We start from the raw sequence: 14,662 nt of genomic DNA on the forward strand, positions 1-14,662 counted from the left end.
TAACAGGAACAGGCCCCCAGATGATTTGGTTGTTGGCTCTTTGCTCTTTTTGAGAAGCAAAATCTAGAAGGCACGCTTCATTTAGAACTGAGACCCCTCTCTTCAGGTATGCTGAAATTTCTGAAGGACCCCATTAAAATAACAGCTGGTGTTTACTGGGTAATTGGGCAATGTTCTACAAACTGGACTTTTACTACCTCATTTAGTTCTCCCAGTAACTCATTATTATCACCTTCATTTTACAGATAAGGAAACTGAGTCACAAAGTAATGAAGTAACTTTTCAAGGTCACAGAGCTGGTGAAGGAACGGGGAATTTGAATGCAGACAGCCTGGCTCCAAAGTTTTACTGGTTAACCAAGGCTCACAGTGCCACCCAGTAAGAAAAAGGGAGCGATTTCAGGAAGCTGGGTGTCCAGGTAGGAAGGAAAGCGAGACCAGCATCTCAGATGCAGTACTGGAGAAAACGCAGAACCCAAAGAAGCGCAATGTTTCCACACGGTCACCACCAGAGGGAATATATATTAGACAGTCTCGCTGTACAGCCAGGAGGGGGAAAAGAAGCAAACATGGTGTATTTTAAATTTTCCAACCAGGCTCCTCTACACACCTTAGCAGATGTTCTCTGAACACTGTTACAACAGCCTACACGCTGAAGAACCACTGAGAAACTTCCAGCTATGGGGATAGAAGAGGCCACTGGGACCAGGCTCTGGGCCAAGGCAGAGTACGATGCTGAAATCAACTCCCCGTTCTCTCCTTTGACTCTCTTTGGTCCATCCTGGCCAAAGACAAGGAAAGGGCGGAGTAAAAACCACTGTCGCACCTTGCGCTCGCAACGCCTGGCAGAAAGGCGGTGTCTTTGCAGCGGAAGAGAAAACGTGCAAAGCGCCAACCGCGTAGTATGGACCCCATGCTTCATTTCCCAACCCCCGCCCCCCCCCCCCCCCCCCCCCCAGTCTGGGCCCAGCCGGAAGTGCCCGAGGTGCTGAACCGGGCTGATCCCACTGCCGTGCGCACGCCTGGGGAGTTTCGGTGGCGCTGTCCTAGGTGCCAACGATGGCTGCTGGCACCCTTTGCCACCCGCGGGGTGGATGGGCGGCTTTGTCTACCGCCAGGAAACCGAGAGGCGCCTCGGTAAACACGACCCTAAGAGAGGGGCACAGTAAAGCAGCACCTGGAGTGTGGGGAATTTTAGAGAACTGTAGAGGCGGACAGGGGAACGGAGCCCCGCGGGAGAAATCCGTGGAAACCTGACTAGAGGAGTGTTTGCTGCCGCAGCACGCAACACAATGAGATCTGTCCGCTTTGTGCTGCGCACCGGGCAGGCGGGACTGCAGGGACAGGACCCTTCCTCCTCCCCAGTATCCCCACCCCTAGATACGTTTAACTCAGCACGGAATGGCCCCGAAGCACTCTGTGGGGGTGGGAGGAGGAGGGGAGCACAGAAAGGAGGAGAGAGGAAGCCCAGCCAGGGGTGGTTGTGGGAGGATTTGAGCAGCAGCAGGAAGAATATCTGCTTCGAGATGCTCCTTCGTTTCTAATGAGGGGTGCTGCCTAGAAGCACCATGCACCAGCCAATCGCAGTGCTGCTGAGGCAGAGAACTAGGGAAGAAGGAGGGGAAGGCCAGAGACTGGGGTGGGGGTAGTAGGGAGATGCCCAGGCCCTGGAGGAAGCGAGCCACGTGCCTCACTGATACTAGAGACCCAATGCAGCTCCAGCTGTCTCACTGCTGCACACCTGGAGGGTAGGGGTGGGGAGAGAGGAGGCTAGAGAAGATGACTAGGGGCCTCCTTTGCAGGTACATCCTTCCCAAGAAATTTCTTTCCACAAGCATCAAAGTCCCATGTCTCCAAACCTACTCCCCTATTTAAAGCCATGCCACTGGCTTGCTTCCTATTAAGCACCCTCCCCACCAACCCCCAATTCCTAAAGACCTTGCCAGGTGCCCAAATTCTCAGTGAAGAACAAGGCGGTGAGATGCCTAATCAGCAGCCTGTATTTGGTGCACTTGATTAAACCTGCAAAGAAGCTCCTTCTATGCCTGTTCACCCTGAAACTGCCACCATCAGAGACACCCCCACCAGCTCTTTGTGGAGAGCAGTTCCTTTGGAGGTAGGGAGAGACAGACAGCTTGCACATCTCTGGGCACAGCTGATGAATTCAAGCCCAGCAGATCAACCTGAATCTTGGGCACAAGGAGAGCACTCAGCTGAGTCAAACATTCAGAGGCAGGAGTACCCAACCCAGGACTAAGAAAAGGATGGACTCCGATGAGCTGTTCTTTGGCTGAAAAGAAAACTCCACTCTGAGCTGTCTGGGCTGTATCATTAGAGATTGCCTCTGCTGACACATTCATTCACTCCACTCTCAGTGGAACTTAAACTCAGTCCCCAGAGTTAGCTGAATCCCCAGCCAAATGGCTGTTTTATTTGTCCATTTGTCTATTTGTCTACAGGGTTTTGGCCCAGACTCTTGAAGCTTCTGAACTGATAAATCCCCTCAAGGAGCCTTGACTTCCCCACAAGCAGACAGTGCAGGTGTCTTTCCAGAGGGTGGGGATGCAGACAGAGGGGGTGTCTTTGAGGGAGGAAAGGGGAGTGAGTATGAAAGAAAACCCTGAGATTTGGGGCAATCCATTCTATGTGAAGGGCCTGAGGGGGCCTGAAAATCAGACAAAGCCCAGCCAGAAGGGGCAGACACAGCAACACCATGCACCCAGGGACACCAGAGATTTCCACATAGGAAAAATCAAAAACCAAGTCTTACCTTGAAAAGCACTAGTGCCCACACTGGTCTCTACAGACACCAAGCTTGCCCCTCAGGTGCACCGAAGTAGAGTGCACTCCAGCAAAGGGGCAAATTGGCACCAGGAAGGGGATGGGGGATAAATTCCATGCTAGATTTCCCCCCTTACCGGAAGAAATGCAAAGGGAGAGAGGGGAGTTATGGTGGGCAAGAAAGGATATGGCCAATCGATGAGCTTCTTGGCGTATTTCCTGACAATATTATCTTCTCCGAAGATGAACAGGGATCTGTTGACGGTGAAACAGTTCTGCCGGACGGGAATGGGGTTGTACAAAGCCATAGTCCGCGCCCTCTGCGCTTTCGACTGCTTGTAGGCGGCCGCTGGCCCCGAGGCCGGCACCGGGGTTCCTTGCCGGTTCCTGCTCTGGTCCGAGTCTCCATCGCCCGACCCCGGCCTGCCGACCACCGCCTCCCCGAAGCGAGCCATCCTGAAGTTTAAACAGACAGAAGACACACAAAGGTGATCGCGGCCGGACACCCGCACACAGCAACAAGCAGAGAGACACGGAGACTCAGAGCCGCATCCAGACGAGCACGGGGACCACCGCCTCCGGAGAGCCTCGCGAGCTCTTGAGAGAGGCGGCGGCAGCAGCAGCCCCGCTGCTCTGAACTGTTGAATCTAAATGCAACCTCTGCGAAGCTCCATTCCTCAAGGAGGAAAAAAAAAAAAAAAAAAAAAAAAACGGGGGGAGGGCTTGGGGGTGCTCAGTTTCTGGAGGCAATTTTTTTTTTCAAAATGCCAGTGTGCGGTGGCATTCGGGGACTGAAGAAGAGAGGGGTGGAGTAGGCTGCTCTTCAAACATAGCTCCTCTTCTGGCAGACGCACCACCTAGTTCTGGAAGAGAGGCAGGCACCGGCCCGCTAGGTAACAGTTTGGTGATTTATTGGGGGTGGGGGTTGGGGAGGAAGGGAAAAATGAAAACAAAAGAAGTTAAAAAAAAAAAAAAAAAAGACAAGGACGGGGTTATGGTGACATGCTTTATAACGCCAGCCCCGGCAAGTCCAACTAAGAAATTCCACAGCCAAGACTTGGGTCTTTAAATCTGCCAGCACAGACGCATCCAAAGGTTGACAGAGAGGGAGGGGGGAGCGATACTGAGGTTCCTGCGCAAACCGCAACGCCCAAAATATCAAAAGAAGAAGTCAATCCAACCGGAGAGGGACAAACGACTTCAAAGCTCCTGCGCTTGGGATAGAAGTTGAGCAGCCTCCGGAGAGCAGCGGAGCCCGAGTGCCAGCATCCTGCCGGAGCGCTCGCCGCCGCCGCCGTCGCCGCCGCCTCCCCGGATCAGCATGCAACAGCGATCCGCGGCTGCGCCGGGGCGAGGGCGGGAGCGGGCGGGCGGCGAGCACTTGGGCGAGGGAGGAACAGGTTGCAGGCGAGCCTAGCCGTGGCCTGGCACGGGAGTTGTCCAAGGACCGAACTTCCTGCCGAACGGCTCGGCGTCTTCTGCCACCGACAGCCCCACTCCGGGAAGCAGAGGAGAGGTGGGGAAGGAAAGGAGAAGGCGAGGAGTTGGGGGTGGGAGGGGGGGCGAGCGGAGCGCAGAGGCGCAGCGAGGCGCGCGTTGGAGCGCCTGGAGAGGCGGGGGCGGGGCCGGTGAGGACAGGAGGGGCGGGGATGGAGCCGGAAGGACCACGGCCGGCCGCAGCTGCAGGGGCCTGGGAAGTGAGGTTGGTTTGGCTCATAGATTTATTTAGCCAGAAGGTAGCGGGCCACCTCCGCAGAGGTCCAGCAAGAGTCGCCTCTCCCGCAAGTAACGCCAGAGGAGAGAGGCAGGCGCAGCTGGCGGCGCGGCACGGTCCCCGCAAGACAGCCGAGCCCAGGCCCGGCGGGGGCGCACACGCACGCGCGCACGCACTCGCGCCTTCCGTCCCCGCCGAGGCGCCGGCCGGTGCTATGCCCCGCGCAGTGCCCGCCCAGGCGGGTAGTCGAAGCCTTTGCGCCGTGCGCGCCGCGCTCCAGGGCCCGGTCGCTGCTTCTCCACACCTCCCAGTCTCCAAGGAACGCTGCCCAGGGATTTCCGCGGAGAAGGCAGCACCCTCTCCCTGTCTCCCCACTTAGCAACCCGCAGGCCCCGTGAGGCACGCTGGGACCACTGGGGGCTCCGCACCCTGCTGTTGGTGCCAGCTCCCCGCAGGAGCTTCTGCCCTCCCTAGGCAAATGCGATCTGGGGCGGCTTCTTGGGTTCAGCTCTGGAGGAGCCCTGCGCATCCATTTCTGGAAGAGTGGCCCAGATACTGGGGCCGGGGATGGTAGTTTGGGGCTAACACTACCCTTCTCAAAGTCTTATCAGGAGATCCTCCCACCCACCCCTTTTATTCATAAGTCCGCTCCACTGACTTCCTCAAACCCACCCTGTTAATGAAGAAAAAAACAATTAGTATCTGAGCTGCGTTAAGTGGGAAAGGTGGACTCCAAGGCCCTGAGAAAGAGGGTTTAGCAACCATGCCCTTGTCCACAGGTGACTCAGTGGTTTGAACGGAACACAGGTACCAGCCGCCCCCTTTCATGTCTCCAGTAGCTGGAACACACTTGCCTCTGCTTTTTTCCAATCTCAGCCTCAACACACAGCTCTATCCAAATTCTCCCCACATGAGCAATGTTAGAGAAAAGGAAGGGGCGGGTGGCTGAGGAAAGAAACAGAGTCTGACCAAGTCCAAGAGGTTGGGTGAATGCAGCTTCATGTGTCTGAAAGGCAGTGTGTCCCTGTGTGTGAGATTAACTGAGGGGAAGGGAGGGGACATCTGAGTGAGAGGCACGTGTGTTCCTATGTGTATGTGTATGTGTCTGTGGGCAAGGCCACGTGAGCACTGACGCAAGGTCTACTGTGTGAGAACATATGAGAACATGTGTGAAGGGAAATTCTCTGGGTACTGAAAACCCAAAGGAATGATGTCACTGCTGCCTTTGGGATGGCATGTTGACCTTTTGATTCAGGGTAGCCTGTTTCAGGCCAAATTACTACACAAGGTGTGTCAGCTCTAATTATTATTCTGATTTCACATTACTGCCTTACTCTGTCATTCTACCTACCTTAATTGGAGGGTCCTTTTCAGTTAGATACCTAGTCAGAAGTAAAAGGGAAGATGTTGCTATGAACCATGAGGTCCCTGTTCGTCACTCACAATGGTCACAAGTGGTCGTCTCAGTAACCCTGCAAACTGTGTAGATTAGAAAGGGCTTTCAGAAGTGAGCAAACCCGTGCTTTCAGGCAGAACCATAATCCATAGTACAAAATTTATTCAAATCAATCATCTGATAAATATTTTTGAGCACCAGACACTGTTGGCACTGAGGATATAATAATGAACAAAATAAATGATGACCCCCCAAAACGTGTCCTCTTCCTGGATTAAATTAGATTCTATAACCTTACCGACCAGAGTGCCTGAAAGACCTCATTCTCAGAGTACGACTTCACCCCTGTCCTCTGTGTCTGGGCCGTAGCAGGCTTCAGGGTGGTGTGCCCATTTGTTAATGCTCAGAGGAAGCAGGGTTCTCTGAGCTTTACCTCCTGGAAGAGGTTCCTGGAAGATCTGGAACACCCAGACTTGGGTCTTCAATGTCACCCACTCAGCAGAGAGGCAGTACTAATTCTGCTTCCTCTCTCTACAATGTTCTGTGTTCTCTGTGGCTGCTGTAATTCTTTAGAGACCTAGGATCCCCAAGACAGGATATTAGACTTGGAGATGTGTAGCCCCAGTGGAATTGAGGCCTGCCTTCCTTGCATTCTGAGACAGCAGTCACGAGCACATCTGTTGGGGATAATGTAGACTATGCCAGCGAGTACGAGCTCCTCTGTAGCGAGGTTATAAATGGGGAATTCCTGGAGGGTGCAGCCCAAGAGGAAAGAGGCAAGCATGACGGTATAAAAGTCTTTGGTAATGGACTTGGTCCGAGGGCAGCAATGCTGAGAGGGAAGCATACACTCATATTTCACCACATCTACCATCCCCCACCCTACAGTCACAGCTCTTCAGACCTTTGAGATCTGTGACTCTCTAATGCCCCCATTCTTCCAGCCCCCAGAGGGCTAGAATTTTAATGGCCGAATTACATTTTATGTGTGTTTAATAGTTTTCAGCTTACAGAAACCTCACAACAAATCTCTGAGATCAGCCCGCTAACCCATGTATTATGACCCTGATTTGGTGGACAAATTAGCAGTTTCAGAAACATTAAGTAATTTTCCCTGGGCTTCTAACAGATCTTCTGACTTGCACTTTATGGCTCTTTCTAACACCCAGTCTAATCTCTTGTGGATGGTAAGAGTGTAATTCCAAATTTCTCACTGTCAAGAGAAGAAACTCTACACTCACACTAAGCCCATGGGAATTCTATGCTTGCCATCCTCAATTTGGATTTGATCAGTGGCCACACGTTCCTGGGACCATGCTGGGAAGATGCTAAACTAAACACATCTATTGCCCTCAAGATCCAGGAGGATCCTTAGAAAAAAACAGGTCATTGCCATGATGCTCTTCATAAGAGAACTTGGTGGGAATTCTCCTTACAGTGTCCCTCTTTCCAATGTCTTAAAGACCCACATATGGAAATGCAGAAAATCAGCATTTGGTCATAACTGATTGGAAACCGGTTTCCTAAAATCGCTTTCCAGCCCATGAGGAACAGAGGCCATATTTCCCTGTTGTTAGAGCACCATCTACTGGTCACTTGTGAGCACATCACTGTGAGCTCAGGTACTTGGCAGCCCAGCACACCCAGATATTCCAGAGCCTAGGTAATGCCTAAAGAAGTGACCTCTTATCACCAGCCCTCTACTCCCATGTGGGACTTTGCTGAGGTCCAAGCCCCAAAATTCACTATAATACAACCAGCCCATCTCACAGTATTTAGAAAGTACAGCCCCACACACTGGGCACAAAGTCGACACACTGCATGCACATGCACATGTGTACATGCACACATATGGACAATACGCACACAGTTAAGATGGTGCAAGCAAATGTTTTTCCACCTGCATGTTTTTCGGCAAGCAGTCACCTGCAAACTAGAAACCCAACAGGGTCTGAGGAAGCAAGTGAAAAACTTCCCTAGATTATTAACCCCATATAGATGGTTTAATCTCAAACTTTCACCCTGTAGCCCCTCAATTCCAGTGTACCATCCAAAATGCAAGCAGGAGGGAAGGCTACTGGTAGAGGGTCCCTCCAGTTACCTTTGGAAAAGGGATGAAACCAGTTGGCTGCACTCCCGCAGACCAGGAAGGCCATGGGAGGTTGTACTAAGATGGATAGAATGAGCATCGCGATTGGAGAGGCACTTAGCCTATTCCCCTCATTCATAAAGCTCTTCCCAGATCTGTCAGGCCTTGGGCCATCTTCAAATGGGATTTTAGCCCGTCACTGCAGAGTCTGTAAATCTAACCTCATCCAAAATGCATGTGCCCCTCCCACCAGCCCGGCTTCCTCATACCCCACCCCCAACCCCGCCCCTCCAACAATTACACTCAGATAACTTATGCTTAAGCTATCAGAGCCCCTTTTGTTCTATTTTTCCCCCTGTTGAGCTTTTCCAAGAAATAGACTCTTATGCAAAGCAGTGCTCTAAGGAACATAATGCAGAGAGGATTTGGGAGTGGGTTCTTAAGAAAAAAGTTGGCAGGAGACCATGTGCAAATTCATTGCAGAGCAGAGGAGCATTATGGCAATGCAGACATCTTGGGAATCTGGTGGCTTCCACAATACCTTACAGCCCTCACTTGGGTGAAAACATAACTTTACATCCTTATGTAATGTCCATCCCTAGAAGCAGCATTTCTCAAACCCATGCTTGAGAAACTCCACAGCTCTAACACTCCACCAGCTAACTATAGATGTGCAAATTTTGCTTAAAAATGTTTTTAAAACCATTCATTTATGACAACTCAATATTTCCTGAGTGCCAACTGTGATAATGTCATCTCACTGCATCTTTGCTGCAGGACTGTAAGGCACATTCTGTTATCTGCGGCCCAAAGGGTCAGGTATTTGTTCAAGTGCACAGAGCTAGGAAATAGCAGAGTTGGATCTCCTGATAATAAGGTCAGGACTCTTCACAATCGGTGGCCATTATTAACATTCTGCATGTCAAAATAATGGTTTCCTTGCTTCAGAGTCCATTACAGGCCTGATCTTGTAAGGTGGAGCATGACCCTGAGCCAGAAAGCCTCCCAAAGGGTTAAATTTGAGGAAAGCATGCCACCTGTCTCAGGACCGTTATGAAGATGAAGTTAGTTAGTATGTGTAAAGCTCTTAGAACGCTACCTACCTGGCACACAAGCGCTATATATGTGTTTGTTAAATACATTTCAGCAATGGTAGCTGTGACCACAGTAACACATAGCAAACCACATATCTGGCAGCTTTCATTTCCGAAAGCAGATTTCAGAAGTGCAGGTCAGAGATGACTTTGGTGTGTATGGGGTGGACGGAGGCGCAGAGAAATAGAAGTGTCTGAGACTTGGTCAGAAGGACAAATGGAGAAAAAGAGAAAAGAAAGAAAAACATTAGAGATCGGAGTCCAAAGAGCCCAAAGGCCTTGGTACCTGGGAGAGGTATTCATTAATTTACTTATTCATTAATACATAAGTCCCCTTAATGAATACTCATGAAAGCATTCTCATGTGCCAGGCATTTTTCTCAGGAATTCTGAGGTTCAAGGATAAATCAGACATAGTCACAGCCTCTGACAGCTTACATTTTTAGAGAGAGGAAGGGTGAAACATACCCATGAAGGGCTCTGATACAAAGCAGAATGTAGTGTGCACCATAATAGTGTACCCCATAAGGGGGAGAACAGAGAAAGGAGACATCCCCTCCAGCTGGGAGCAGCCAGGAAAAGGGAAGAACTAGGGAGATCCCTTTGAAAGAGATGGCACCGGAGGTGGGGAGAAGCAGCATGGAACAGCAGCATGGAACAGCAGCATGGAACATGAATGCCCAGGCTATGGAGCGAACGCTAGATGCACGGGACTGATTAACCAGTCAGCATGTTTACTGTGTTTCAGTGTAACTAGGATCACAAAAAATCTATTACCACTTCGATCCTTTCTTTTCCCTAAGACGAGCTGACTTTTCAATCTGAACAAAAGTCAAATATATTCAATCAAACAAACATTAACCCTTACTGGGAAGGTCCCTTTGGAGCTTCAATGTTTATTCCCAGATGTCAAAGGATCCCTGCCCCATTACTTCACCTCAGCACCTATCCTCAGGGTCCAGCCTTGCTTCCTGGTCAAGGCAAAGTGCAGCAGGAGGACTCTGCAGAGCTCCAGCTCTGACTGGTAGGGGTGAGCGGAGGATGCTTCAGTATCTAAGGGTGAGAACAACCGACGGAAGCACGCCCATCCATCCGCCCCCTTGGCCTCTTGACTCAGAAAACAAAATACAGCCCACACATTGCAAAGCTTGCTCAGCCTGGGTGGGTTTAGTCTGATTCATTCATTCAGCAAACATAAAATGAGCACCTTCCATGTGTCAGGCATGATGTCAGGTGCTAGAGCAAAGGAGGCAGTGCCCAGGACGAGAAGGTACCTGAGTTATAACCTGAACTTGCTGATCTTAATCCATTCCCCACACTTCACTCTTGAAGACAGTGTCCTGATTAGCAGGAAAAGCAGCTCACAGCTGAAACAGAGCCTAGAGGACCCTAAAGGCCCAGAGAAGGGAACTCATTTCTACCACACCCACCAGTCTTGCCTCTTACAGGACTCTTTGGGTTGGAATCATCAGCAGATTAAGCCACCACCTGTCCATCACCACACCCTTTCTCTCCCACTCTCTCCTACGCTGAGCAGCTGGTTACACCCACCTGGTATAAAATAATCAGAGTGAATAAGGCATTCCCATATGATATGGACTTAAGGCCAGTTTTGAAATGTGCACCTGGGCAGGCCATGTGCTGGTTCTGCCCCTTCCACTCCCCTGAAACTGCACTGAGACCCCCACTGACCTCCTGTGGTCCTGTTTTCCCCCTTCCCCCCACCCCTTGACTCCTCTGTAGCATCTGGCACCACTGACTGCCCCTACTTCTCAGAGTTCCCCTATCTTAGCACCCCACCTCCCAGTTTCTCAATATCTGTTTCCTTCTTTTGCTCCTTTTATTCCTCTCTTTATTGTGGGAATACCCCCAAGGGGCTGTTCTCAACCCCTGCATCTTCTCTGACATCTTTCCTTTCAGGGTCATATCCTTACACTTTCTACTATCCCCTCTGCTTCCACATCTAGTCTCATCCTTACCTTTCCACCTTCTTTCCAGATCCAAATGCCCAACTAAGGAATGAGTATCTCTACATAGACTGTCCTTCGTCATCTCAAACTCAATGTGTTAAAAAGTGAATTCATTGTAATTCCTTCAAAGCAAGCTCCCCTCCAAAAATTCCAGTTTCTACTGGGGTGACGTCACTCTCTCTGTCAATCACTTAACTTCTGTGGTTCCTTCCTGCCTAAAAAATGGCCAAACTCCTAAGCCTGACAATTCAAGAAAATATGAATTCAACCTACCTTTCTAACACCATCTCCCCATGTGCCATAGTATCAACATAGCTATAACATGTCATGCCCACTCCTGCCTCAAAACTCTTGCTCAGAGCACCTGCTTCAGACTGACCCAAGAACATCTTTCATCTTTTCTGCTTCTCTAACTCCTAGGTATCCTTGAAAGTATGGTTCAGTTCAATTCTGCCTCTTCCATGAAGCCTTACATAACCTCTCCAACTCTATCTGTGATGTCTACCTCCTATAAACTCACAGAACTTCTGTGTCATTCATATAGTACCTGTTTACTAACTGTCATTGTTGTCATGGGTATAACTTCACCACTAAATTCCTATTTAATTTTTCAATTATGTGTGCCTTGTCTTCTTCACTATGGTATAAGCTTTTCAAGTACAAAGGACATATCTTCCCCTTCATTTTATTACCTAGAGTGCCTGCATTATGTTATACTCATAGCAGGCCTTTATTAAATACATCGTCAATGAATGAATCATTGAGTCTCCTGCAACTCTTTTTGGTGAAAAAGATCTTAGCATCAGCTGGTTAGCTGGTGCCTGTCTGAGGGGCTGCCCTTCCCCTAACACAATCTAGCTCTGACTAGACTGTGAACCTGCTAGTCTAGCTAGACTAGACTGAATCTCTGCTCTTTTGTCAGCTGTTTCCAGCTGTTCATCCTGGGTTTAGTGTTCATCCTCCCCCTTACAGCATGAAAGGATGCCTACCTCTCCTGTAGGAGATCAGATATTCTAACTCAGGAACTTTTCCAGCACAATAACAGCCTCACCCTCATTTGATCAATCATCAAATTATAGGGTTCATTTTCATATGAGGAATATCTCCCGCTCTTTAAAAATATGGTTGAAATAAGATTTAGGGAATCACGTATTTTAAAAAGACATTCAGACCCTCATATAAAGAACATTTTCAGGTCTCTTTCCACAGAATACAAAACACAGAAGAATAAAATTCTGCTTCGAAATCAATCATCATCTTAAACTAGTTCTATCTCTTCTCTCTACAAAAAGGCAAATGTTATCATCAGACCTCTTTCCCTTATGAAGAATTATATGTGGAAGAGACACACACACTTTTGCCTATATGCAAAGACACACATTCCATTCTGGTCTGATCTCATTCTGCCAGCCAACTGTATAAATATATAAACTGATCTTCCTATGCTGTTGGGAGCTATCAGACAGACCTATACATAAATGTAACCCATTATATTTAAATGGGAAGAATCACAAGTTCTTTTGAAGATTTTTAAATATTCCTAATGAGCCATTTAAAAATGGGAAAGATGAAAATGTAATTCTCAATCAAAAGGGAGAATTTCTGAAATACTCCTCTCTAAGACCCTTAACAAACCAACCCCAACACACACATGGATGTGCTCATACTACAGTCTTCTCCCTTAGAGACTTTTCTTGTTTTTTTCACATAATCACTCGATCCCTTAGTCACATTCTTCAAAAAACTTCTGCTGGATGTGAAGTGGTCAAGTATTATTAATATAATAACCCAAAGTTTCCTATTATGCTAGTTTTTCTTTGTTAAAATAATCTCTATTCTCTAATAGATCCTGATTTCATAGTGCAAATTCCAAGACTATAAAAATCCAAGAGAAAAATGGACATGCATCAAACAAATAAAGAATAATTACAAAGAAGAGTATAGGCAATTTGGTTAATGATATTAATTTTAATGGGTATTAAACACTTATTATTTAATAAAAAGGTACTAACTAAGCTCTTTGCTTTCCTTATTTCTCAGAATAATCCTGTATGGTATGTACTATTATAATAAGCATTTTATAGATAAGAAAAGCAAAACTGAGAGAAATGAAATAATTTCCCTCAAGGTTAGATAGGTGGTAAAGGACATAGCAGAAGGTCAACCCTAGGTCTATTTGACTCCAAAATCCATTTTCTTAACCACCATAATGTAGGCTTCTCACTGATACCATTAATAGAGACATGGGCTAGTCACTTCATTTCATGACCATCATACAATTCCAAGATGCAAGAAAATGTCCAGAGACTACAGCAGGTGTTGAAGGGTCTCAGCATAAGCAAGTAATGAGTGTGAGACAAGACAGGAGACTTGCACCTCAATCTTTGTTTGGCTTATTACCACATGTGCAAAAATGACAACAGTAATGCCTGCCCTCTAAATCTCGGGAGACTATTGATAGACCAACCGGGACAACAGATGCCCAAGTGCATCGTATTCCAATATGTGCTGGTGTAATTAGCCTGACCTGCTGCTGCGGTTCTGCATTTCAATGTCCCAGGGCAGCATGGGCATGCCAAGGGGAACCAAGTCTTACTTCAAAACCTGTTTACACTCTTCAAAACTTCTTAAAATCCAAAGGGTATATTATTGTGCACAATTTACTCATGATGAATATGGTTTTACACACCATTTACCTGTTTCTTCAATGAATGGCCAACTCTACCCAAAATGCCCTACCCCCTGAGCTCCCTGGTGGGTCAGTCTTAGGCAGCTTCCCAGAAACGCTATCAGACAAACTCTGGAGGGGTCAGTAAGGAAGGTAAGGAACAGATGGAGAGATGGTGTTCAGCAGTAGGAAAGGAGGGTCTGCTTTACTGAAGCCCCAAATATTAGCCAGTGTTCGGTGTTCAACAAATCCACGGGTAGCACTATTCCTACCATTCAGGAATATCGATCCTGATTATTAGGTATGGCTTTCATTTTTTTAATGAAAACTTCTGCTGCCAACGCATGCCACTAAAGGATTCAGCAAATTTAAATCCTCCTGCCTCTCAACTTGTTGTTTTCCTGCCTGCACTCCAGCAGGTAAGACACCCACAGACTCACAGTGCTCCGGGCTGTAGAATTCACAGGAGTCTATAATGTTCGGGTTATTTTTAAACTTTCAGGCCACTTTCCCTCCCCACGAACAGCAGGCCTGCCATTTAGAACAGTGTTTAACCCACACCCCACCTGCTTTGAAACTTTAGCTTTTTGTGTTAAAAGAAAAGAAACAATCCTTCAAGATTGCACGTGTGTGCATGCATGCGCACGCATGCGCGTGCATGCATGCACACACACACACACACACACACACACACAGAGGCATGCGCGAACATCTAAAAACTGAAGACAGTCACCAGCTTAATGGGGTGAAAGACCCAGCTTCCCAAATGATGCTAAGATTGTTAAATCTGGGTGTGTGAAAATGCTTTGTAAACTTACATTGTCACACCACTGTAGGTGGTATCATTGTTATATTTACAGGGACAGACACCAGACATTACAGGTGATGTCAAAAGACAGCTCCCTATTTCCAAAAGAGAATTATATCTGAACAATCAAAGCATTCAAGGCC

At 48.1% G+C, this 14,662-nt stretch overlaps 1 protein-coding gene across 8 annotated transcripts in view; it reads right to left on the reverse strand.

Annotated features, from left to right (window-relative positions):
- The window catches only part of CACNA1E (calcium voltage-gated channel subunit alpha1 E), a 496,397-nt gene that overhangs the window by 313,000 nt on the left and 168,735 nt on the right, over positions 1–14,662 (reverse strand). For all 8 annotated transcript variants that reach the window (XM_081791869.1, XM_081791872.1, XM_078440843.2 and 5 more), the window contains exon 3: positions 2,970–3,236. In XM_081791869.1, the coding sequence (XP_081647995.1) occupies positions 2,970–3,236 (267 nt within the window). The remainder of the gene's footprint in view (positions 1–2,969; positions 3,237–14,662) is intronic.

This window comes from Panthera onca, chromosome F1 (assembly GCF_046562875.1).
Source record: "Panthera onca isolate mPanOnc1 chromosome F1, mPanOnc1 haplotype 2, whole genome shotgun sequence".
Taxonomy (NCBI): Eukaryota; Metazoa; Chordata; class Mammalia; order Carnivora; family Felidae; genus Panthera; species Panthera onca.